Source organism: Aspergillus wentii (assembly GCF_001890725.1).
Source record: "Aspergillus wentii DTO 134E9 unplaced genomic scaffold ASPWEscaffold_4, whole genome shotgun sequence".
In the NCBI taxonomy this organism is placed as follows: domain Eukaryota; kingdom Fungi; phylum Ascomycota; class Eurotiomycetes; order Eurotiales; family Aspergillaceae; genus Aspergillus; species Aspergillus wentii.
The window spans coordinates 113,402-135,728 of NW_024467835.1; the positions used below are offsets into that span (position 1 = coordinate 113,402).

At 47.0% G+C, this 22,327-nt stretch overlaps 11 protein-coding genes across 11 annotated transcripts; 5 read left to right on the top strand and 6 right to left on the bottom strand.

The window, feature by feature from the left end:
• Window positions 1-19: 19 nt before the first annotated feature.
• On the bottom strand, window positions 20-1,191 carry ASPWEDRAFT_182818 (uncharacterized protein). The gene is made up of 3 exons (XM_040831953.1): window positions 905-1,191; window positions 638-845; window positions 20-574 (listed from the first exon to the last, which is right to left on the bottom strand). Exons 1-3 carry the CDS (start codon window positions 1,160-1,162, stop codon window positions 60-62), a joined length of 981 nt encoding a protein of 326 aa, XP_040688343.1. The 5' UTR covers window positions 1,163-1,191; the 3' UTR covers window positions 20-59.
• Window positions 1,192-3,999: 2,808 nt separating this feature from the next.
• Window positions 4,000-5,778, bottom strand: ASPWEDRAFT_27369 (alpha/beta hydrolase; the record flags this gene model as incomplete). Its single annotated transcript, XM_040832986.1, has 6 exons — window positions 4,000-4,158; window positions 4,205-4,862; window positions 4,905-5,016; window positions 5,060-5,331; window positions 5,380-5,421; window positions 5,468-5,778. 6 exons carry the CDS (start codon window positions 5,776-5,778, stop codon window positions 4,000-4,002), a joined length of 1,554 nt encoding a protein of 517 aa, XP_040688344.1.
• A 528-nt stretch (window positions 5,779-6,306) lies between these two features.
• ASPWEDRAFT_171508 (uncharacterized protein) lies at window positions 6,307-7,394 on the bottom strand (the record flags this gene model as incomplete). Its single annotated transcript, XM_040830798.1, has 4 exons — window positions 6,307-6,727; window positions 6,774-6,848; window positions 6,902-7,135; window positions 7,183-7,394. The coding sequence occupies 4 exons, from the start codon at window positions 7,392-7,394 to the stop codon at window positions 6,307-6,309; spliced, it is 942 nt and encodes a 313-aa protein (XP_040688345.1).
• A 257-nt stretch (window positions 7,395-7,651) lies between these two features.
• On the top strand, window positions 7,652-8,541 carry ASPWEDRAFT_39746 (uncharacterized protein). The gene has a single exon (XM_040835169.1). The coding sequence runs from the start codon at window positions 7,709-7,711 to the stop codon at window positions 8,369-8,371; it is 663 nt and encodes a 220-aa protein (XP_040688346.1). The 5' UTR covers window positions 7,652-7,708; the 3' UTR covers window positions 8,372-8,541.
• Window positions 8,385-11,170, bottom strand: ASPWEDRAFT_27371 (putative sterol glucosyltransferase; the record flags this gene model as incomplete). The annotated part of the gene is made up of 7 exons (XM_040832987.1): window positions 8,385-8,569; window positions 8,617-9,254; window positions 9,307-9,657; window positions 9,703-10,066; window positions 10,114-10,271; window positions 10,316-11,000; window positions 11,053-11,170. The coding sequence occupies 7 exons, from the start codon at window positions 11,168-11,170 to the stop codon at window positions 8,385-8,387; spliced, it is 2,499 nt and encodes an 832-aa protein (XP_040688347.1).
• Window positions 11,171-11,730: 560 nt separating this feature from the next.
• ASPWEDRAFT_39747 (DUF2985 domain-containing protein) lies at window positions 11,731-12,983 on the top strand. The gene is made up of 2 exons (XM_040835170.1): window positions 11,731-11,950; window positions 12,003-12,983. The coding sequence occupies exons 1-2, from the start codon at window positions 11,840-11,842 to the stop codon at window positions 12,669-12,671; spliced, it is 780 nt and encodes a 259-aa protein (XP_040688348.1). The 5' UTR covers window positions 11,731-11,839; the 3' UTR covers window positions 12,672-12,983.
• ASPWEDRAFT_68137 (DUF3176 domain-containing protein) lies at window positions 12,706-14,409 on the bottom strand (the record flags this gene model as incomplete). The annotated part of the gene is made up of 1 exon (XM_040838950.1): window positions 12,706-14,409. One exon carries the CDS (start codon window positions 14,407-14,409, stop codon window positions 12,706-12,708), a length of 1,704 nt encoding a protein of 567 aa, XP_040688349.1.
• A 968-nt stretch (window positions 14,410-15,377) lies between these two features.
• ASPWEDRAFT_171513 (uncharacterized protein) lies at window positions 15,378-15,949 on the top strand (the record flags this gene model as incomplete). The annotated part of the gene is made up of 2 exons (XM_040830799.1): window positions 15,378-15,641; window positions 15,731-15,949. The coding sequence occupies 2 exons, from the start codon at window positions 15,378-15,380 to the stop codon at window positions 15,947-15,949; spliced, it is 483 nt and encodes a 160-aa protein (XP_040688350.1).
• Window positions 15,950-17,121: 1,172 nt separating this feature from the next.
• On the bottom strand, window positions 17,122-19,295 carry ASPWEDRAFT_474104 (FAD-dependent oxidoreductase). Its single transcript, XM_040836962.1, has 3 exons — window positions 18,317-19,295; window positions 17,903-18,273; window positions 17,122-17,855 (listed from the first exon to the last, which is right to left on the bottom strand). Exons 1-3 carry the CDS (start codon window positions 18,867-18,869, stop codon window positions 17,463-17,465), a joined length of 1,317 nt encoding a protein of 438 aa, XP_040688351.1. The 5' UTR covers window positions 18,870-19,295; the 3' UTR covers window positions 17,122-17,462.
• Window positions 19,253-20,874, top strand: ASPWEDRAFT_27375 (uncharacterized protein; the record flags this gene model as incomplete). Its single annotated transcript, XM_040832988.1, has 4 exons — window positions 19,253-19,514; window positions 19,558-19,689; window positions 19,734-20,045; window positions 20,090-20,874. 4 exons carry the CDS (start codon window positions 19,253-19,255, stop codon window positions 20,872-20,874), a joined length of 1,491 nt encoding a protein of 496 aa, XP_040688352.1.
• A 241-nt stretch (window positions 20,875-21,115) lies between these two features.
• ASPWEDRAFT_39754 (cytochrome b5 reductase family protein) lies at window positions 21,116-22,283 on the top strand. Its single transcript, XM_040835171.1, has 3 exons — window positions 21,116-21,526; window positions 21,575-21,652; window positions 21,698-22,283. Exons 1-3 carry the CDS (start codon window positions 21,520-21,522, stop codon window positions 22,240-22,242), a joined length of 630 nt encoding a protein of 209 aa, XP_040688353.1. The 5' UTR covers window positions 21,116-21,519; the 3' UTR covers window positions 22,243-22,283.
• Window positions 22,284-22,327: the final 44 nt, after the last annotated feature.

Here is a 22,327-nt window from a genome sequence, read left to right on the forward strand (position 1 = left end):
AATACAAGACGGCTACTCAGTTTGACATGCAGTAATCATATTGAGTGAATGACTCTTCCTTAGTTAGCACCGTCGTAGGGAAGGGCAAAGACAGGAGCGTAAGAGTCGTTGCGTCCAAGAAGACCAGTCTTGCCGAACCAGTTCATCTCCAAGGTAGCTGGGATGGAAGAATGGTTGTAACGAACGAAGTCGTATTTGTCGTAAGTATCCTTGTTGATAATCGCATCACCCCAGATGGCAGCGTAGATGTGGTTGTTGTTATCACCATGAACAGAGTTGAACCCAGTGGTGTTCCCGGACTCATCCATAGAGAGGTAATTAAGAGCACGGGTGTTGAAGTACGTGTTGTGGTAGAAGGTGTCAACCCAATTCTTCTGAATGTAGTTGGCCCAGTAGGTGGAGTTAGTGTCGTGACCATCGTTCAGCAGGTTGGGAACAAAGTAGGTGAATTGAGGAAGCTTGCCCTCCTGCAAGTGCTGCCAGAACACCTCGGAGTTGTAGAGCTTGTTGCAGCGAGTCTGGTTGCTGTAGATGCTCTCGAAAGATACGTGTGGGAAGTGCTTGCGGACGTAGGCTGCGAAAATAATCAGATCGAGAAAGAAGAAAATGTTATTAAATCTTGGGTCCCGAAGCTTACAATGAGGAACTTGGGTTCCATTCTCAATAGGAGCATACGGGGTGTAGCAACCCTGGGTGATGGGGTAATCCTCAGCGTATGCACCCCAAGAAATACCCTTCTCTTCCAACAGGTCAATGATGTTGTAAGAGTCGGCGCCTGTGAAGTTGACTGGTGTATCTGAATTCCAGCCGAAGGTGGTGGCAGCAAGATGGTCAATGTAGTTGGGCTAAGAATATAAAATCGTTAGCGGATCGCGGTTGAAGCAGTAGGCCTTGTTTTCCTTACCTGGGAAGGATGAGTGACAGCATAGTAGTTGGCAAGAAGACGTCCGTTAGGAGCGTCCTTCCAGAGGCTGGAAAACGTGGGCTGAGCCTCGAGATCCCAGAAGTCCATGTTCTCGCCAATTATCATGAAAAACCGATCAAAGTACTTCCCAGGAACATAAGGCTCGCCATTAGGACCAGTTGATGCCCCAGCAGCAGCAGCGCCCTCCCTGAGGCCGGAAAGAATACCGGTGATGACAAAAGCAGCGTTGATCCTCATTGTCAATAGTAGAGATAAACGAATTCGATGCCTGATGTGTGGAATAGATTTATGATTTGATATTGGGCACCATGGGATCCTTTATATATAAGTAATCTACGTGCTTTTATGGATCTTCAGGCAGTTGTCTGATAGATGGTCAATCAGGCTACAGTGACAAATTCCACCCAGTATTTGCTGACTTCCAGATAAAAGCAGAGTCAAATCTTACTTCCGGTGTAACCTAAAGCGCTTCGGACTGCATCAAATTCTTTTTTTGGTAATCCCAGTCCACACATAGCCGTAATAAGAACTTGGTATACAGCCCGTGCTTTAACCCTCGTTGACCACTGGCCAACTTAATGGCAGGGGGTGGACCGCGCGCAGAATGCCGTCATTCACACAATCCAACCATGACAAGCTTTGTACAAGCTTTTTACAAGCTTGGCCAAGCCTTCCGCACTAGATAAGGTATGGGTTACCACCATGATATAGATTAATAGATCTTTTCAAGTTCTCCTTAAATTCATAGTAGAAATATCAGGCATGTGGATAACAGTTTCACAAACTAGGTGGATGCTTATTTCGATTGATACCCTGAACAGTTATTTACACAGGGAGTTTGGGGAGACTACAATAGTCAAGCTGCCTTTGATTTCAGGGTTCACTACAGATAGGATCAGGGTACTTGGACTTATTGCTCTGAGCGGCCAGTTTCACCCCATCATACTCTCACGCGCATGCAGGTTACCTATTAGACTCACTGGAGTAATTTCCGACATATCCCCGTATATCCGTTTTCATCTCCTGTTTGTGGATCATTTTTTGAAAGGGTTAAACTCCGAAAACCTGCATCCTGCCTCAATGTATGCATAGACAGCGTCTCACCCTTTTCAAATGTAGATCAGATAAACCAATTGCAAGTGCTACTACGTCAACGCAGAGTACGATGTCCTCCCATGGGCTAGGAGAACACTTAGTACCCTGGGAAACCACTGTAAATGTCATATTTAGCCTTATCTTGCTTGCGAGCAGTTTGATAAAGGATTTTTGCATTTGTAAGATAGTACCAAATCCTTGCATCATTTTTTAGACAAAATCATCTATGCCATTATGTTCTATCCTGTAGTGCTATGTATAAGACATTTTAATGCTGAGGTACTCTCATAATCTGAACTGTAAATGAAATGAATTATCTTCAATCAAGACTCCCAATCACGCCATTCAACCCGAGAAAACCGTATTCCTCTGAACATACAGAAGGATCCGCTGGTCTGTTCGTGATTGGTCATTTGCTGATGGCTTGAGCACTCGGCCGAGATACGAAGGGTATCCCTGTCGAGGAGCCGCTCGATTATGCCGCACCAACGATACAGCCCCTCGAAATTCTCGATGCTGTCCGGCGCATGCCAATGTGGTCACTGTATAAAGCCCTCTAAAGGCTTAGCCACATTTATTTCCCCGTAGCCAGTCAGCCGCCGCATCGCAGATTTCCAGCACCGTGCGACCCAATTTCGATGGGAAAAGCCGGGCAGAATGAGATTCTGGAGTACTTGCTCTTTGACTACAAGTATTGGAGTCGTATGAATCGCACGCAAGGGCTCTGTAGGAGGAGTATCTGTTGTGAAGGAAAGTCCAAGAGATAGGAATGACGATTGCGGTGCAGTGACATGTTGAAAATGCTAACTAGAGTAGATTTTGGTGAGATATATATATACGTACATCTTCCTATAAAAATCTGAGACTCGCAAATTAGGTAATATTCATAATCATTCGATATTGGAGTATCACGACTATAAGAGTTTCCACTTATTGAAAAGAACCTCGAGTAAAGAAATGTTGCCTTTTCCAAGACTAGTCATAACTATTAACTTCTGTTTACTATAATCATCCATATTCTATGATACTCAAGTATAAAGATCACGGTCAAGATAGAGTTAACAGAGGATTGTATGAGTAAAACTACTCATTGGATAATTTTACAAAGAACAATTTCCACTGTATTAATCAGTGGGCCCTATAAACAAAATATAACATGGTTACTGCTATTATATATAAATACATGTATCCATCAACATTGCTATCGCCTGGCCATCTTCATGCTAGGAATACTTGGCCCGTGCTCATCGTGGAAGGCTACATCAATATTATCATTATAAAACTCACCATTACTCTTCACTGGGACTTGGAATACGGAGAGAGACTTCAACGCACGCCCCTTCAGTCCAGTCTCCGCGAGCACACCAACCTCGCACATGATTCCGAGGTCTTGCGTCACGGCCCTGAGACCCTACGCGCGTCGTATTGCGCTAGAGCATCTTCGTACGCTCCGGCGGCGGCATAGTTGCTCTGGCCTCGATTGCCAAACACACCGGTACCACATCAGAGGGAGAGTGGGACAGCACCAACTTTCCGTGGTGTTTACCGGCCTGCATGAGACGGAAGGCATCTTCCATCTGAGAGACTATATAAACCCTAATAGATTTTATTATAGTATTACCACTAACTTAATACTAAGATTATATTAACACTATTAGTTATAGTAGATTAAATAATAAAATAGTACCTATACCTTCTAGTTTTATCTATCATTGATACTGTGTTGTTAGCAGAACTATTCTGGATAAAGATTAAACTTTATTGCAGACTAATTTAGGGAATTATCTTAATACAGCATTACCTTTCTTATTCTAATTAAAATATACTCTTTTCTAAAGGTAAGGAATTATAGTTGGAATGGCGTAGTAGGTCTTATTAACTTATGGAATTAAACTGAGTGTGGTGATATAAACATCACACTAACCAAAATATATAACGGTAACATAAAATATATAAATAACCAGCAAGTCTAATGAATATCACGTCAAGATAGCTGGCAAAACATCATTCCAGGTCTTATTAGCAAATGGAGGATACGATGTTTCACAAACAGTCCCAGGTCGAGGCAGAGTGCCATTTGTAAAGTAGGCCTGGATAGCCTTTCCCGTACAGACAGAGCCATGTTGTTGCGAGCAGTGCTGTCAAAATTAGATAGAAACCTTAGTATGAGGAAGATGAACTTACACCGTATCCTCCATGCTCCAGCAAAACGCTTCCCTCAAAGCTGGCAGTGATATTGCGCGCAGATTGGATGGGGGTAGCGGGGTCATAGGTATTGCCAATGACAAGCATGGGATGCTTTGTCTTGACGTTAAAATCGCCTGTATATCGCTCCTTTGCGTCGAACTTCCACTGGGAGCATGTCATAGCAACGGCAGCGCCTGCTTGTCCTAAGAGCTTACTCTTATCATCAAGAGCAGTGAGTGCAGGCATCACTTCCTTCAGGGTGTGTTTTCCTGTTCTCTTTTCAGAGCAGGGAATGCCAAACAGAGGTTCAGCCAAGCCATCACTGCCATACTTAGGAGCGAGGGAGGCTTGAGTTGCAAGGAAGCCAGTTACATTCCCAGCAAGCAGTGACTCCAAGGCAAGGGATAGAGTAGGCCAGAGGGAAGGGTTGTTCAGAGCAGATCGGATGGTGCCTTTGACCACGCTGTGGTCGATCAACATGCTGTCGAATGCAATGGGATTGTATTTCATGTCGTCAAAGAGGCTGTATAGTGATTTCTCTAGACCGGCAGCAGTGGCATTGTGGTGGGCCAAGGCACATCGATCTGGGGATTTGAGGCACTGCTTGAGGAAGTTGGAAAAAACCATGTCTGTGTCTGACCACATTTCCACATCACTGCATCGTCAGTATAGTTTTGGTAGTGATGAAGAGACATACTATGAGTGGTAGTATTGGTGTGGATTCATGACCCCATCAATGATGATTCTGTCGATGCGATCAGGGAACATGGCTGCAACGGTTGATCCCAAGACGGTCCCATATGAAAGACCTGACATGTCAATATGATTCATTCATAGTCATGGTAGACATACCCCAATATCTCAATAATCCATCGTCTTCAACTGCATCCACGATCTGCATCAAATCCCTCGCAGCGAATGCCGTGCTAATCAGTTCGCCCTTGTCTTTAGAGTCTTTGTATTTATGGCAGGATTCGGCAAACAGAGATGCAGCCGACCACTGCCTTCCCAGTGGCATTTTTTCTGAACGGGCTGCATATTCGTTGAATCGATAGTAGGTAAGATTGGCCAGCCTCGATTCGGCATCCTCGAAGCAGGAGAAGGTGAGAGTATTGGCAGTTCCTCTGTATTATGTCAGTCAAATGAAAAAACTATTAATATGTTATACATACCGTGGATCATGTGCGATAAGATCATAATAACCGCCAGTCAAACTGTCTTTGTCAGCTATAAACAATACCCCCTAGATATTAATCTTACATTTGTAAAACCTTGGCTTTTGATGCCAAAGACGGTCGTGCCGCCACCCCAGGACCACCAAAGTTGAACAGGATACTTCCCTTCTTAGGCGTATGGAGGGAAGGAACTTTCAGCAGTTGGAGATTGAGAGTTTCATCAGACTTGTTGCTCGTATAGTCCAACGGAACAGTCAGATTGCCACATTGGACGGGCAGAGTGCCGTTCATTTCGCAGGATCCCCAGGAAACTCCATTAGAGCGGGTGAGATTTGAAGGTGTGGCATAAGCACTTGATATGAAAGAGAGTATAGAAAGGGTGCGTATGAAATACATGATGATTATTGTGGATGGAGGTGGAATAGTAACAAGAGGAAATGAGATGTTGAGATGCCGTTTTATATCCAGCACCTGTTCATCTCAATGGTTGCTGCCATGACGATCAATCGTATTCTACAGACTGAGTTCCTTGGCTTAACAGACCAATATGGATCAAGGCAGTGTCTCTAATAGCAAATAACAAAACGGAGCATGATGGAACCGTTGGAATCCAGCAGTCGCAGTATCTAACTAAAAGAGGAATCAGACAGATAGTATTTTGACAGGGTAGCTTCAAGCCATGTTGATCGAATCTGACAGTTTATGCAGACATCGTGGCTGTGCAGAGCGCTGCATAAGGCCAGATCTGGAATAGTCAGATACGCCAACCAATCATCTTTAGGGACGTTTGACTTGTTGGTTATGCAGGGTTGACTATTTATACCTGAACTCTGTTGATTGGATAATGAAGTCAACAATATCTGGAGGCTGAAGGATGGAAATCTGCGTCATTGACGCATGTATTCTATTTTAGACCGAATACGACTATTTACAGTCTTTGAACAAACCAGCAAAGTGGTCATTCGCTGCTGCAGGTAGAGCTCGATACTGGCCCAAATGGCCCCCAACAATGAGATCATCAATAGTGGACTTGGAATATCCCTCTACATCCCAGATATCGTCGCCGACCATCTCAGTTTGCTGTCCATTTCCCCATATCTTTCGACAGCAATGCGCAAGAGCAAGGGGACTTCCTGCTTCTAGCTCCGTCTCAATCCGACGGATTGTATCTTCAGTACTCTCCAAGGCTGTTGATGGTGCTCCGTTGAACTTCTTTGTCAGGGCTGCTGCGATTTCATTGCCCGTTGGTCTCAATTCTGAGAGTGCCAAGAATCGACCCTTTAGTTGGTCAATGGGAGTAGAGGCAAATATGGATGCATAAGCTGCTGCCACATAGGGCCGAGTGCTATTTTCTGTTAGTAGATGGTGTGAGGACAAATAGATGGACATACCAAAGATTGACTGGCAGAGTAGCACTATCGCCGGAGAAAATCATCTTGTTGTTCACACAGTCAACGCCCATTGCCCTAGGTTGAATATTTAGCATGCATTTATTTCAATTGAAGGATGGTATACTTACCGCGTACCCAAGGCAAATTCTGCAAAATTGCCCGTTAGAACAATGGTAGTAGGAATTCCCGCTTGATGTGCAGCCTCCTCGACTTCCCTCTTCGCTTTGTTGAGTGGAATTCGCAGACCCAGAGAATCATACCGCGAAGCCAGGTCTGATGGAGAAAACAGTTGGACATTTGTCTTGGGAATGACTGTGATAAAATGATGTTGGATGGTGACACCGTCATGTCCGACCAGGGAACTAGTAAGATTAGAATGAAGATCAGTCTGTTTGTCTATCCAACTCACATCACAATATCGATATCCTGAAGACTTCTTATCAAAGCTTCATGATCAGCCAAGTCAACTTCGACCGTGTCGACATTTTCTGGTAGAGTTGAAATGTCAGATCCCGGACGGTATAGAACGCGGATGTATGCCCCCGACGCAGCGAGACCCTTGACGATCTCCGAACTGACCCACCCACGGTGGGAATATACAGCAATGCGATTGAAAGGCATTCTCTGATGATAATCAACTGAATTATTTATTTACATTCAAAGGGTACAATTCATCTCTTTAAATAAGGCCTTGTCACTCACATCGTGTTTGTCGTGTTTGCAATATTTGAACAGAAATCAAACTCATTTTGGCCAATCAGACTACTTCCTCAGACTTGTTTGCATGTTTTGTCGGTTTGCACTCTTTGTCCACCTCAGGGTTGCTTGTTTGCAGTGTTTACATCGTTTCATCATCTTGACTCAGTCAATCAACATTCCTCACCTCATCTTTATCTTATTTTTACCTTCTGTCTTTTACTATCAGCTCTATCATTATGTGCCCTCCGCTTGGAGTAGTCGAGACTAACCAGTCTATTTCAACTGATATCCCGAAATGCATACCCGCAGATTATCTCTCCCAGGGCGCCTACAAGCTCGCCCAATCACATCTCCCTCCACCCATCCTGAACCACAGTATTCGTGTTTTCCTGCTTGCAGACTTCCTGGCACAACGTGAACAGTCGGGATGGGCTACTCAAGACAGGCGAAGTCTGCTCTGCGTTGCCTGCATCCTGCACGACATCGGATGCGCAACCCAATTCGACGGCCCGCAGCGTTTCGAGGTTGAAGGGGCTGATGCTGCAGCTAATTATCTTCGACAGTCTAACACTGCCCAATCAGACATTCATGAAGTCTGGCAGGCGATTGCTTTGCATACGAGTCCGGGCATCGCAGAGCGTATTAGCCCTCTTGCCCGTCTGGTGCGTCAAGCTGTGCTCACCGACTTCGGCAGACAGTTGGACCAAGAAGGCGAAGATACTCGATCACCTGTGGAGCAGTCATTTCCACGACTTGGTATTGAAAAAATCCTAGGAGATACTGTCGTTGATCAAGCATTGAGACGGCCTGAAAAGGCACCACCGGCCTCCTGGCCTGGAATACTCCTACGCGCCAAGAAAGAAGCACCGGAATGGGATGGCGTTAACAAAGCATTTTGATAGTTATGGACTATTATATAAGAGTATTAAATCTTTGCAGGATATACTGCTGCTCCTCTTCCGTCACTTGCATTCTCGTCAGATTGTATCCATCTCGGAGACGAGCATTCACAATGATCTTTCTCGTCTTGGACCGGACTGCTGATTCGATGCTTTTAGCAATGCCATGGAAAGGATATGCTACGAGGCCGAGTCCCGCTATACGTTGTCAGTTTGGCTTAACATACTCCATGCGGTAGACATACCTGACGGCACCTTGGTGGCGAGTCCTATCGTTCCCTTGGCAAATCCCTTGACTGCCCCTAAAGCTCCCTCATCTCTGGCTCCCTCAATAGGTTGGGTGAATAATCCTCTAAACCCATCCGTCATTCCATCCACGAAATTCTTCCCTCCAACGGTAGCACCAGTTTTCCAATTACGAACTGGTTCATACTCCTTTGGCTGGTCGCCGTATAATCGTGGAACCTGTCGGAAGCCCTCTGCTGCAGCATGGGGAATATCGACAACCACTCCCCTGAAATATGTTCCTGTAAACTTCCCCAACCCTTTCAATGAAGCACCCATCATAGACCCTGCAGTGAGCCATCCATTTCTCCGTTCGCTGTCTACTATGCCAACTGGATCTGCATTCGCAGGATCTGTGTTCGCATGGGGAAGTGCAGTAGGATCGGCTGTTGCTGGACGCACAGGGAGCGACATGCTCCGATCTGAACTACTCCCAGTTATCCTCGGTGAACGTCCACGATTGTATTCTTTGTACGGTTTGTAGAACATGTCGGTGGTTGATTTCAACATGTCAGTTCCAGTGTTTGTGGCTGCAGATAGGATGCCAGTTACTGGATCCCAACGGCGGTTTTCTATGACGATTCGTTTAATGTCGTGGCTAGATTCATATTAGCATAATGAGTTTACTTGAGGAATAGCATAGTACACACGGTCGAAGATGCTTTGCATCAACCTTGTCATGATTGATGAGAATTTGAACAGCCGCTTTGGATAGCCTCAGATTGTTCTTCGTCTTTGTATACTTCCACACAGCGGCTTGGTTTGGTAATAAGCTACAACGCATTCTGTCTAAGGGCAGATTGCGATGGAAGGATTGAACAGCGGTCCGCATGCCAGACTCGCTCTTCATTTTCAGTGAAATGCCATATGCCGCTTTCTGTGCTTCTGGTGTCAGGCCCAATCCAATGGCATCGGCTAGATTGGTAGCGTTTAGAGAGGCGTATGGAATAGGTCTGGCGCCGGCACCAGCTCTTGCCACCATATCGCCCCAGAAAGGTTGGCTGAATCATTAGCTTTTTTCATATGCTTATGGCAGAAATACTTACTCTCCAAAGAATGGCACGATTGTAGTTGGTCGTCCATTCAAAAGACCGCATGCCGTTGTTCCAGCGCCGCCGTGATGAACGACTGCTGCGACGTGCTGGAAGAGCCATTCGTGTGGACAATCATCGATGTAGTAGATGTTATCATTTTGAGATCCCCCCAGCTTACTCCATCCTCGTGATATAATAGCACGCACACCTGTCTGTGACACGGCGTGGAGGATAGTATTCGTTAATGCCTGGGGATCCTCAATGACGATACTACCGAAGCCGATGTAAACAGGGGGTGGGCCTGAATCGAGGAACCTCTGTAGTTCCACAGGGGGTGTATATGATGGTGCCTCTCGAAAGAAGAATCCACAGACATCTTCCTAGTCAGTATCGCTCATAAATGATGAATATATCACAACATACCAACATGACCCGGCCAGTCCTCAGGCTTCGGGACGAGAGCAGGCGACCAACAATATGTAAAAGGGACTTTCAATGTCTCAGCCAGAGTGGCGCCTTCAATCGCCGAGATTGGCTCCAGGTCGATCGATGATCGCCATTTATTGATCACATCTCCTAGACTGATATTGTCAGATATGCCTCTGTTAATATTTAACAGACTTACCCCTGCCATGTTAACCACTCTACCACTCCATACGAAACCAAGTTTGCAAGCGGCCGGTTCATATTGGAGGGTCGGAGATTAGCAAGAGGATGTGGAAAGGCCCTGGTACTCGTCCATGGCATCGTAAACATGAGATGAACAGGGACGCTCAACGCCTGTGCGCAGTGGATATGGGCGAAAGAAGGCGGGTTGGCGATGATTGCATCTGCCACAAACGGTGCCTTGGTGATCGGATCATCTTCAATGCATGATTTCCAGCAGCCATTGAGGATCTCCGCCATCATGGCTCTTTTCTTCTGCACTTCCCCTGCGCGTAGTGATTTCATCTGTGGGATTAGACCTGGGTTCTTGACCATGAAGGCCATTAGCTCTTTTGGGTCTCCACCGATAGGATAGAACTCCAGTCCAGACTCCATGACGAAGTCAGCAAAAACATCGTGGGTGGCGATGCGGATCCGATGGCCGTATTTCTGGAGCTCATTTCCCAGCGCTATGAATGGCTGCACATCTCCACGACTGCCGACTATCTGGATGACAATGTTGAGTTGAATATCAAACTCCACCTTTGCTGGTTCCTGCCAGTATTCCGGTGGCGGATTCTGCTGATCCTCCTGTTGCAGATCGATGATTCTAGCGAGTGTTCTCGCAATTCCAGAATCGAGATCCACGTCGATCCGGCCGTTGGCTAGACAGTTAGCGGGAACGGTGAACGATCAAGATCTACGAGATCGACTTACCCTGTACATCTGCCGATTCCGTCGCCAGCCCACCGTCGGCATATGGCGAGTACGGAGGAGGGGCGAGTACATCCAGCGAGTCACGGTCATGAAGACCAGACTTTGTGGAGCTATCCATGATTGAAGATATGGATGGAGTGGAAGAGGGTGGAAGAAAGGCAGAAATTAAATTTTCATGGAGTCAGGCAGCTATATAGTGAACAGACTCGACAGGCACCAGTAATCGTATTCGTATTGTTTCCCAAGGGTGGATAGCCGGTTGAGGCTAGTAGGCTATTTGCTAGCGCAACCAAAGTATTCAATCAGAGTTCAAATAGTTTAAATCTCGGTGACATTAAAACAGATCGCCAAGTCCGACAAGGCAAATATAATAATTGACCTGAACGTCATCCTGCGTACTCGTATAAGTTCAAGAATTCAGATAGGTGGACTATGCCACTGAGAGAAGAAATCCTACCGTAGTGCTTCTAGCTCCTAAATAGCGCTAACATAACTGCTTCCACACAACAGCGGATCTGTGGATCACCACGATTGACTTTTTCTATCCTTTTTTTGGTTTTTTTCTTTTTTTTTCTTTTTTTTTTTTCAGCGGTGGATATATTTAGAGTTAATATGGGTCCACAACAAGAGCAGCCAATGGCAGTCCGAATAACGCCATCGCCTTCGTACTCGTATAGGCTCCCCATCTCGAATACCTAGCTTTGGTATATCTTCGACCATCTTCATCGTGAATACTTTTCTGATCTCCCTAGTAACCAGACAGCAAGTCCCCTTTTCATCATCAAACATGATAGTCCACAACAGCACGCTCAGAGCGACGATGAATTACGACCCCGTCGATGGACAAGACAGGCCTGACCCGCCCGATGTGGAGAAGCAGTCACTAGAAGATAACCAGGTATATTGCCAACGGTTTATGCCTTGCTGTCCGATACTAATATCCCAGTCAGATTGAATCAGAGAAGGCCAGCTGGAAGGAGGCTATTCGAAATTTCCTCCATTGGGTATTCACACCACTTGGCTTTTTGATAACAATATACGCTCTCAATATCGTCGCCTGGGGAGGGATGCTGTTCCTTCTCATGTGCAATGCCGCACCTGCCATGTGTCACCCAGATTGCAACAGCCTTAATTCATCACGAAGGGTGTGGATCGAGATTGATTCCCAGATTCTGAATGCGCTGTTCTGCGTGACTGGCTTTGGTCTTGCCCCGTGGCGGATACGTGATGTGTACTTTTGGTGTCTATGGCGATTAGGGCGCACAGAGTATCGCCAGCGAGGTCTCGATCGTCTGGCTGTCATTCATAAGCGATGGTTTCAATCCCCTTTAGATATGCAGAATCTGCTGAAAGGTGATGACGCATCGGGGTGCGCTATGCAGTCACCCACACCACACTGGAAGATGGATGTCGTGGTGTGGGGGAATATGTGGAATACCATCTTCCAAATCTGTCTAGCGCTTTGTATGTGGACGATGAACCGATTTAAGCGACCCAGCTGGACAACTGGTCTGTTTGTTTGTTTAGCCTGTGTGGTGGTTGGAGTTGCTGGATTGACCATGGAGTTGGAGAAGAGGAGAGTGAAGAAACATACTCAACTCTATAGTGAGTCAAAATGATAGTATGATACATATGCTATTTATACAAGGAAATTCATCGCTTCCATTCCCAGACTCCTTCGTTCCTCAAATCCACCTGTTCATCCTTCAGGACTTGATCCAAGTCATCGATATCCTGTTTGACTGCAACATCTGCCCTTAAATGCCGATCAAGCTTCACCCCCATGACAGCCATGAGACTGTCTTTCCATGCTCCTACTGGGCTGTTTCTCGTTTGATGCGCAATCAGAATGAAATACACTGTTGTAAGGACGAGAATAACAGCAGGAAATGTAATCCACCCCCATCGGACGTGAATATAAATCTGATCGTGATATACCGTCCCCGCATAGTAGTCATCGGTACTGTTATCCACGGGATACGACTGCTGCAGAGCCTGTGACATGCTTTCGGAAATGCTCTTGATCCATGGATGCATATCCCGGATATTCTGCATCATGGTGTCAATCTGCGAACCCTCACCAGCCGGGTTCAATGCTTTATTTGTCCCGTTGAATATCCTATTAGCCGTGGACCGTGCATCGTGCAGCGTGTAGTTCTCTATTCCAAAGAAAGAACCCGGTGCAACGTTGAAGCTTGGCGGCGGTGATGTAAAGTTGACGCCGTATTGATTTCGTGGCGCATATTCAGACCAGGTATCGACAATCTCTCTGTGTTGGACACCGTTGGAAGTGGTCACATTATATGCCTGGATGCAGAACCACAGAGCGCATTCCCAGCCTCCTAATGGCATGTATGCACTACCATTTGGATAGGTTATGGCCTCCCCGAATCCAGCGACTTCAAAGTGGGATAACAACAAACGGCTGGACGTTCCATTAGGATATGTGGTTGAACTATATGTGTAATTGTTGTATGTCGAATTGGAACTAATCGGGGCAGCCCGACCTGTTATCTGTGTACCATCTGCTCGAGTCTTACTCGAATAGGTGAAGCCATCAGGGAGAGTGTATACGCCGGAATAAAGATCATCATCCTTGAATTCCATCATGTCGCTCCAGTCGGTGCATCCTCCACACACAGCGAGCGAGGGGAGAATAGGCCAGGTGCAGTTGCCAGTCTTGCAAGGTGCATTCAAATCGGTGAATTTGGCTCCGTACATACCACGGTATATGGCTGATAGCATGGGATAGTCCATATTTTGGACATTGATGGCTCGAGGGGCAGAGCCATTGTAGTATTGTGATCGGGGATATTTGGCATCGGGAGATGCATCACCGACTGTGCGGGACTGGATGGAGAGGAGCTGTTGAGAAAATGTGTCCATTCCAATGCCAACAATAATCAGCAACGCGCCAATCGAAGTGGGATGAACCGGCATCGTCTGGCATAAAAGACGCAGACTCCCCCAGATGCCGCGCGAAGCCTGATCGAACATTTCAAAATCGCGCAGGCGTCGTTTCGTGCCCTGTGCGAAATGAAGCCATTTTCCCTGACTCAGTCCAGCGGCAACGACAAACATGAGCATCGATCGAGTGATGGTGGACAGAATGGCGATCATGCCGTTGAGCGTGATAGTGTGATATGGCCATGTGTTTTGCGGTAGGCCTTCATAGTGGCGAAGAAGTGCGATTTGCACGATAAATGCTGCAAAGGCACCGATCAGAGCGAGGGTTTCATAGGTCCAGTATAATTTTTTCTTTTTATGCGTGATGATTTTCTGCTTCCCATCTGATATCGAATTCGTGGATGATCCCTCGGATAAAAGGGGCGATTGCTGGAAAGTGAAGGATTTCATCGCGATCGTGTGAGAAGTGGCAGGAATCGGCGGATTCTTCTATTTAATTCTGAGATTGTTGATGAGGTCAAGAAGACCCATAAATGCTGGTGTTGGGGTCCAAAAATCGTTGGTATCGCCTGTTCTGATTGGGCGACGATCATGGACTATAAAATAGCCCCTTTGGTCTGCCAATGACAAAATGACAGGCTGACAGCTTCATCAAAGCCACTTGGCATTCGATCCTTCATGATATGACTCGGTTATGCTTTTACCCTAGTGATTTGAAGATATTCGAATCTGATGATCTTGTATACAATCAGCTGACATACGCGATATTTTCTTATAAAGCATTTGAAACTTGGTAGACTGACATGCGGTTGATAATCACAACTATATATATCCTCCACAATCCGACACTATCAATTGAGATACCTGCCTTCACTCTCGAATTCGATATGCACGGATTCCAACTTGGATAATCCAGCCCATCATTGAAATCTTTATTATTTCTTACCTCTAGCTGCCATGTCGCAAACGGCCCTACGAGAGCATACCCACCGCCCGCCTTGCCAAACTCGCCTGGAAATGCATCACCTTCTTCAAAATTTCCACTCGCCAGTTTATACTGGAAGAGCACCTTGAATGACCTCTGACACTGCTCTGATGTCCGAAAAGCCTGAAAGCCTACAAGGAGCCAGCATACCATTGGCGGTATTCTCAGTATCGTATCAAACGTGATCAACCTGGACAAGAATCTAGTCGAAGCATTCGTGAAGTACAAGGGATACTACCGCTACATCAAGGGAGTGATTCTAAAGAAGGCCCGCAAAAAAAATACGAAACTCCTTGAAAGAATTAGCGGTAGATGACTTGAAGCCACTATTCATCGACCGAGCCGTGGAGATTATCAACAAGGAGATCAACAAGACCCATAACATAGACCCGGAAGGGTTCTCGAGGCTACCAGAAACGAGATCCTAGATGCCATGAGGCGGGAAATGCGGAGTGAGGAATACTTCAAGATTGAAAAAGAGTGCAGTGCTGCGATTGCCCTGGACGTGACAGAGACGGATGCTTCGGTTGATGCTGGGGTCAACGACGATGCTGCTGCTATGTTTACCGGCGAAGCATGTGACGCCTATGTCAAGGCCATAGTCGGTCGAGTCGTGGCATCTCAGAACAAGGACGAGGCTATCCAGGGTAGAAAATTGGTCCAGAGAAGGGTCAACGAGGCCCTCGAAAGAATCGAGGTTCAGAATAAAGAAATGAGGAAATAGTAGGATCCGGAAAAGAAGCGGAAAGCAAAAGAAAAAGGAACATCAGAGGAAGACTGGGAAAGGAACGAGAGAAGTATGAGAAGGAGATTGACACGATATCTACCAACATCAAAGCGGACGAAAAGCAACTGGCGGAGGAGCGGACAGATAACAGCCAGGACGAAGAGATCAAAAGACTCAAGGGAGAAGAAGAGAACAAGCAAAAGGTTGAGCAGGAGAAGGCAAAGGCGCTTTGGGAAGACCGCAAGAGGGCTGGAACGGAGGGTAATTGGTGGGTGTAGATCTCTAGGATAGACATATATTAGGTTGATGGGATTTACAACCTGAATCCAGGCAATTTCCAGACTCGTATAATGGCTTCTGCCATTGGTCCGAATAGTTCTGCAGCTCCACATTCAGGCCCCCACGCTTAGAACACTAAGACCCCTAGACGTCCCAATCAGGGATAGACTGTCGGTATCTTAATATTACAGCCAATCATTGTGTAGCAGACCCTTGATCTAGCCGGTTAGGTTTAGCCCATAAGCATTTCGGGAATAGCGACATGATACAGCCTGTCATGCAAGGCTTGCAGTCTTGAAAACTTGCGTTGAGGCGCAGCCCGAGGCTGAGAGTCGCCCAACTGCGTTTCTGCTGACACTTTTCTCTCCTTTTGGACTTCAACTTCATCTCCCTTTGCATCCTTTGATTCCGCTTGTCTATCGACCGTCATGGCGGGCTCCCGACGCTCTCGATCACTTGTCATCTCCTTGCTTTGCCTCTTCCTCGCCCCTCTCGTGTCAGCTGGTTCCGTTTGCTACAGCCCCGACGGCACCAGCGAGTCGATCGATGAATACCAACAATGCAACAAGATCAGCGGCACAAAAAGCATGTGCTGCGCGACTAATCGCAAAAACAAGTCCGGCGGCGATAGCAAAGATGGGTTCACTGCGGATGGTTGCCTTCCGAACGGTCTTTGCGAGAATGTTGTCAGCATCAACAATACAGAAGTCACCACATACTGGCGGGAACAGTGCTGGAGTCCGTATTGGCAGAATGGAGATTGTCTGAACGTTTGCACGCGATATACGGTATGTCAATCCGCAATTGGTTTGAATTCCTCTGCATACTGACTTGATGTAAAGAACTCCGGTATAACCGACGATAGCAGAGTACGAATCACGCCTTGCGACGGAACTGCGAATTCAAAAAAATGGTGCTGTGGTTTGGATAGATCGTGCTGTGATACTGGTGACGCCTTCGAAATAGCCGCAACGTTTACCCCCGGTGCTACTACTTCTGCTACATCCACTGCCACATCTTCAACAGCACCATCGACTACAACATCAGGGTCAGGAGTAATCACAGGAACATCCACCACTGAGCCCCAACCTGACTCAAGTTCAGGCTTGTCGACCGGGGCAAAAGCTGGACTGGGAGTCGGAGTCGCAGTCGGAGCCATCACGGTGCTTGCGATTCTCGCGCTTTTTCTTCGCCGGCTGAACAAAAAGTCAAAGACACCCGGGCTCTTAGCAGACCCAGAACCAGAGCCAGCTTGGCAGCCGGTGAAACATCCACATGAGTTCGACAGCAGCACTGTTGTCCATGAGGTGGCAGGTGGTCCAGGACATGAGACGCATGAATTGTCAGGTGAAGGCTTGGGGAGTGTACGGCGATAGTGGATATCCGTGTTTTTATATTCTATTTAATTAATAATGTTTATATTGTCTACAATATAAAGGTATGTGTGGATAGCCCAATAGAAGATTTATCATAATAGCCATTGTGGCTTTCGTAATTATAAGCACGGTATTTCTAAAACTCTGTCCTCATTCTCTCTGCTTCCTTAATATAAAATAGCACACGATCGCTATTCCAGCTCCACCCCTCGAGATATTCAGCCTGACAAAGATGCGCCAAAGACTTAGAAAGCCACTGTTCTTCGGTGATGCCAGGAAGACGGAGCAGGAATGCATCACTTGCCGTACCGATCTTGAGTTGGGTTCGACATGCTGAAGTTGCTGTTTGCATACTATCCTGCAGTCGGTCTTTTCTGCGGTGGGCATATTTTTCCAGACATGCCTCAGCATCGGAGACGGAAATTGTGCTCTGTGAGTCTGTCGAGTTGAGAATCGGGCGTAGGTTGTTGACAAAGCATGCTGCGGACTCCATTGCTTGGTTTGCTCCCATCGCCGCATGAGGGACCATCTACTTTTTATCAGTATATGTAGCAGTAGGGTTGATCAGATACATACCTTATGAGCTGAGTCGCCTAGAAGGAACATCCGACCAGAATACCACACATTGGCCATGCCCTCTTCCAGTACCGTCATAGTTGCTGCCTTTTTGTTCCGATATATATCACTGAACCGGACACCAGGGGCGATCATTGTATCTGCCATATGACAATAAACGGCCTCGATATCTTTCTCATCATATCGTTGTTTCTGTCCATATTGAATCGGCGACTTGAGATCCTTGAATAGAAACCAGTACAGTACACCACCTAGTCCACTGAAGACCAAGGCTGATACATCACGTCGATAGACGGTGAATGCCCGACCGGGCCCGATCTGGGGGACACTCGCTGAGATGCCATAGACACAGGCGCAAAGTGAGTCGAGATCTATCAGATTAGCAATGCCCATAGTGCAAAAGGTGTTGCTTACAATCTGGCGCCATTTTGAAATCCACCGTCGCTGCTTCAATCTCCCTCCGGACTATACTGTGCACGCCATCTGCACCTGCGACAAAGTCACAGGTTGTTCGAGTGCCAGCAGCAGTGGTGACGGTAGCACCTGTGGCATGGTTTGCCACAGAGACAACTCTGGTAGATGGATGAATCCTCGATTTATCCTCGATGCTCTCGTAAAGAATCTCCAGTAGCCGCCGTCGCTCCATGAAGAAGGTGTCGTACCCAAGTTTCTTATCACAGGCTCCTGAAGCATACGAACTCGTATACAATCGACCATCATCATCACCATCACGATGCTCCCACGAGTCACGAGGAACAGAGTACGCTTCGACTTTATCGATAATTCCCAGTTGATCAAGAATGCGCAGTCCATTTGGTGTAAGCCCGATACTTGCTCCTGCGGGCGGGGCGATCTCGTATGCGTCCCAGAGTGTATAAGAGATGTTGAGTCTTTCTAGCATCTTGGCCAGCGTGAGACCTGCTATGCCGCCGCCGACGATGCCGACTGTTACGTGGTTTGCTGCCATTTGGAATTGAATTGAATGTCAGGGAACTTTGTCATAACATGCAGGTGTAATGGCTCCTCTGGTTTAATATAAAACATCGCAGTTTATATAATAGATGCACAAAGGTAACACCAATACATCCCAAAAAGGAAACCCTGCGAAAGTCGGGCCACGGCGGCTATCGGAGCCGACGAGATTAGGTTACGGCCGAATTGCCAAGCCCCGATGCCAGCGGACTGCTGTATTCCTATTGGTCAGTGCGTCGGTTTTTATATGGCCGAAAGCGCGATTAGTAATGCAGGCAGTCGAGAACATTGATGTCATGCGGGGGGAATGACTCTGTGAATATTTAATATAGAATTGTCGCAGTTGTGTAACCTATCTTCTTCCGATTACAATTAATTATGTCTATACTCTGCAAGAACGGGACATTGCTACTACATGATGAACATGACGTGGTTCATCCTACCAAGGCCGATCTGTTGATTGAAGACACCAGAATCAAGGCTATCGGCGAGAATATCGAAGCACCACCTGGCGCATCGATCATCGACTGTTCTGGGAAGATCATCTCGCCTGGCTTCATTGATACTCATCATCATCTCTGGCAGACATGTTTGAAAGCAACCCATGCGAATGAAACGCTCATCGACTATTTCTCGAGTGGTGAGTCAAATCGAAGATTCGTAGTTAGGATACTGACGAACAGGCCTATTTATGAATTCGTTCCTCTCACCCGATGATATCTTCTGGAGTCAGCTGGCCGGTTCCCTTGAGTGTGTGGATAGTGGAACGACCACGGTAGTCGACCATGCCAGTCTCAACTACTCGCCTGATCACTGTATGTATTTCGCCCCAAGTCCGAATCATCCTAATGAATACCAGCAAAAGAGGCACTGCGCGCTCTCATAACATCCGGTATTCGTTCAGTGTTCGCCTACTCCCCAACTAGTCGCGTGAAGCAATGGACGCCCGATTTCCTCGTCGAACAAGATCTTTTAGCACCGTGGGTTATGGAAACGTTTGATCAGCTAGCGTCGATGAATCCGTTCGGTCCATCGGGACGAGTGACATTGGGATTCGGATTTGATGGTGTTTGGTTGCCGGGACATATTGTGAAAGATCTATTTGAAAGGGTTCGTAATGCGGGTGCTCAGTTGATCACTATGCATGCAGTTAATTATGCTGCGTTTGGAGGTGAGTACACGATCATATACAAGGATCAAGACTGATAATTGCAGCTCCGCATGTCCCGACGACAGTAGCCACCTTGGACAAGCATGGATTGCTTGGTCCGGACATTCTTCTGTCCCATAATACCAATCCCACTGCAGAAGATATCACGACCATCAGCCAGAAGGGAGTGAAAATATCAGCAACACCAGGAACAGAACTTCAAATGGGCCACGGCAACCCTGTCTGTCTCAACGATGGTCTTGAAGAGTACTCATCTCTGGGAATTGATTGCCACAGCGTATGTAGTGCATATATTCCAGCGCAAATGATGCTCGCCCTGCAATCTGCCCGCGCACGACGACACGAAGAATTTGAAAAGCGCGGCAAGTGGGCTGAGACGGTAGGAAGCACTGTAGCGCAGGTGTTCAATCTAGGAACGATCCAGGGGGCGCGCAGTATCGGGATGGAGAGTGAGATTGGTAGTTTGGTGGCAGGCAAGAAGGCAGATATCGTGATTTATGATTGTCAGACACCGGGGATGTTGGTTGCTGCCGATCGCGATCCTGTGGCTGCGATTGTTTTGCATAGTACGGTTCGGGACGTTGATACGGTCATTGTTGATGGAATTGTGAGGAAGAGAGAGGGCAGACTTCAACCTGTTGTAGCGCCAGATAATATTTCATCGACTGCAGAACAAGGCAAGCGGATTGAATGGAGGGGGGTGACCGAGCGACTGATCGCACTGAGTCGACAGATTGACGAGAAGAAGAGGACGATTGTCGATCCTGACGTGGCGAGAAAGGGTATACACGAGGGATTCCATTTGAACCTGGCTGCTCAGTCGAATTAGTCCGATATAAATATCTCTTACCTACAGCCAATGGTTGCTCTCTATTTGTCACGATCGGGCTCAATTAAGCTTCGCCTTTTGTCGGTCTTTGGAGATCCCTCGGTCCGTGCGATGGCCTGACATCTGCTCCACCGACTGTCTTTCCAAATGCTGTGGCGGCTGAAATAAAGCAATCCAAATAGTTAATAAATAAATTAAACAAGCTTTAATTATCCCCTTCTCACATAAGTACAGCCGTGGCGCCGAATACAAAAGTCCGACTGCTCGGTGTTTGGGCACCGACGGCGGCCGATCAGCATCCCGACTGTACGACCAAATGACGTGGAGTGATAAAGAATAAACAAAGCCATAAAGGAAGCTCCCTGCTGTTATATTTTATTTAACAGAATCATCAAAATGGCTCTCAGACAACTGCCTCGGCTGTCCAACACTACCGTCTTCTCGTCGCTCGCCCTCTTCGGCATTGGTGTTTACTGCTCCTCGTCGCTGCTTCGGACGGGCCACGCAGAGTCCAACGAACCGCCCAAGATGTTCTCCGGTGTGGGATTGACGACGTTGCGGCTGCAGAGTGTCAAGGCTGTGAACCAGAATACGAAACGTCTTGTCTTTGAGTTTCCCGATGCGACTGCCACCAGTGGATTGAGCATGACTTGTATGTATGGCACACACATATATATATAGGCAGATACTGATGGAATAGCTTCTCTTCTCACCGTGTCTCGTCCTGAAGGACGCTGGTTTCCTGTAATTAGGCCCTACACGCCCATCAGCAGCTTGAGTAGGTATCCCCCGATTATCAGCTGAATACAGCTAACAACCCCAGCCAAACAAGGCTCTGTCGAATTGATGGTCAGGAAATACCCCAACGGCAAAGCTAGCACCCACATCCATTCCCTTGCACCCGGCGACACCCTCACCTTCCTCACAGCTCTCAAAGGCTTCCCTTGGTCTCCGAATAAATTCTCCCAAGTCCATCTCATCGCCGGAGGAGCTGGCATCACACCCATCTTCCAGCTGATCCAGGGTATTCTCGACAACCCCGCCGACAAAACAAAAATCAACCTCATTTTCGGCGTGAACAATGAGCAGGACCTGCTACTTCGTGAAGAATTGGAGAGCTACAAAACGCGATTTCCCGATCGATTCAACTACATCTACACAATCAGTCATCCGAAGGAAGAGAACTCACCGTACAGAAAGGGGCACGTCACGGAGGAGTTGCTGAAAACTGCCGTCACAGTGGACAAGGACAGCCACGTCTTTGTATCTGGTCCCCCGGCAATGGAGGCATCATTGCTTGGATCGAGGAGTGCTCCTGGCATTCTGTCTCGATTGGGATTTGCAAAGGGGCAGATTTACCAGTTTTAGATCTAGATTATACTGTTCTTTCATGTACAAATAGGGGGAGTTGTCTTATTAGAATACCATCATGTCATTCCATTAATCCAAGATA

What these genes read in the sequence shown, in the direction of transcription:
- ASPWEDRAFT_474104 (XM_040836962.1), bottom strand. Translation starts at nt 18,869, where the DNA reads ATGGCAGCAAACCACGTAACAGTCGGCATCGTCGGCGGCGGCATAGCA. An exon ending in TTTCAAAATGGCGCCAGATT is followed by an intron (nt 18,274 to 18,316) that starts GTAAGCAACACC and finishes CTAATCTGATAG; the next exon opens with ATCTCGACTCACTTTGCGCC. An exon ending in TAGGCGACTCAGCTCATAAG is followed by an intron (nt 17,856 to 17,902) that starts GTATGTATCTGA and finishes GATAAAAAGTAG; the next exon opens with ATGGTCCCTCATGCGGCGAT.
- ASPWEDRAFT_39747 (XM_040835170.1), top strand. Translation starts at nt 11,840, where the DNA reads ATGATAGTCCACAACAGCACGCTCAGAGCGACGATGAATTACGACCCC. An exon ending in AGTCACTAGAAGATAACCAG is followed by an intron (nt 11,951 to 12,002) that starts GTATATTGCCAA and finishes TATCCCAGTCAG; the next exon opens with ATTGAATCAGAGAAGGCCAG.
- ASPWEDRAFT_39746 (XM_040835169.1), top strand. Translation starts at nt 7,709, where the DNA reads ATGTGCCCTCCGCTTGGAGTAGTCGAGACTAACCAGTCTATTTCAACT.
- ASPWEDRAFT_182818 (XM_040831953.1), bottom strand. Translation starts at nt 1,162, where the DNA reads ATGAGGATCAACGCTGCTTTTGTCATCACCGGTATTCTTTCCGGCCTC. An exon ending in CTGTCACTCATCCTTCCCAG is followed by an intron (nt 846 to 904) that starts GTAAGGAAAACA and finishes TTATATTCTTAG; the next exon opens with CCCAACTACATTGACCATCT. An exon ending in TGGAACCCAAGTTCCTCATT is followed by an intron (nt 575 to 637) that starts GTAAGCTTCGGG and finishes TTATTTTCGCAG; the next exon opens with CCTACGTCCGCAAGCACTTC.
- ASPWEDRAFT_39754 (XM_040835171.1), top strand. An exon ending in CACGCCCATCAGCAGCTTGA is followed by an intron (nt 21,653 to 21,697) that starts GTAGGTATCCCC and finishes TAACAACCCCAG; the next exon opens with CCAAACAAGGCTCTGTCGAA.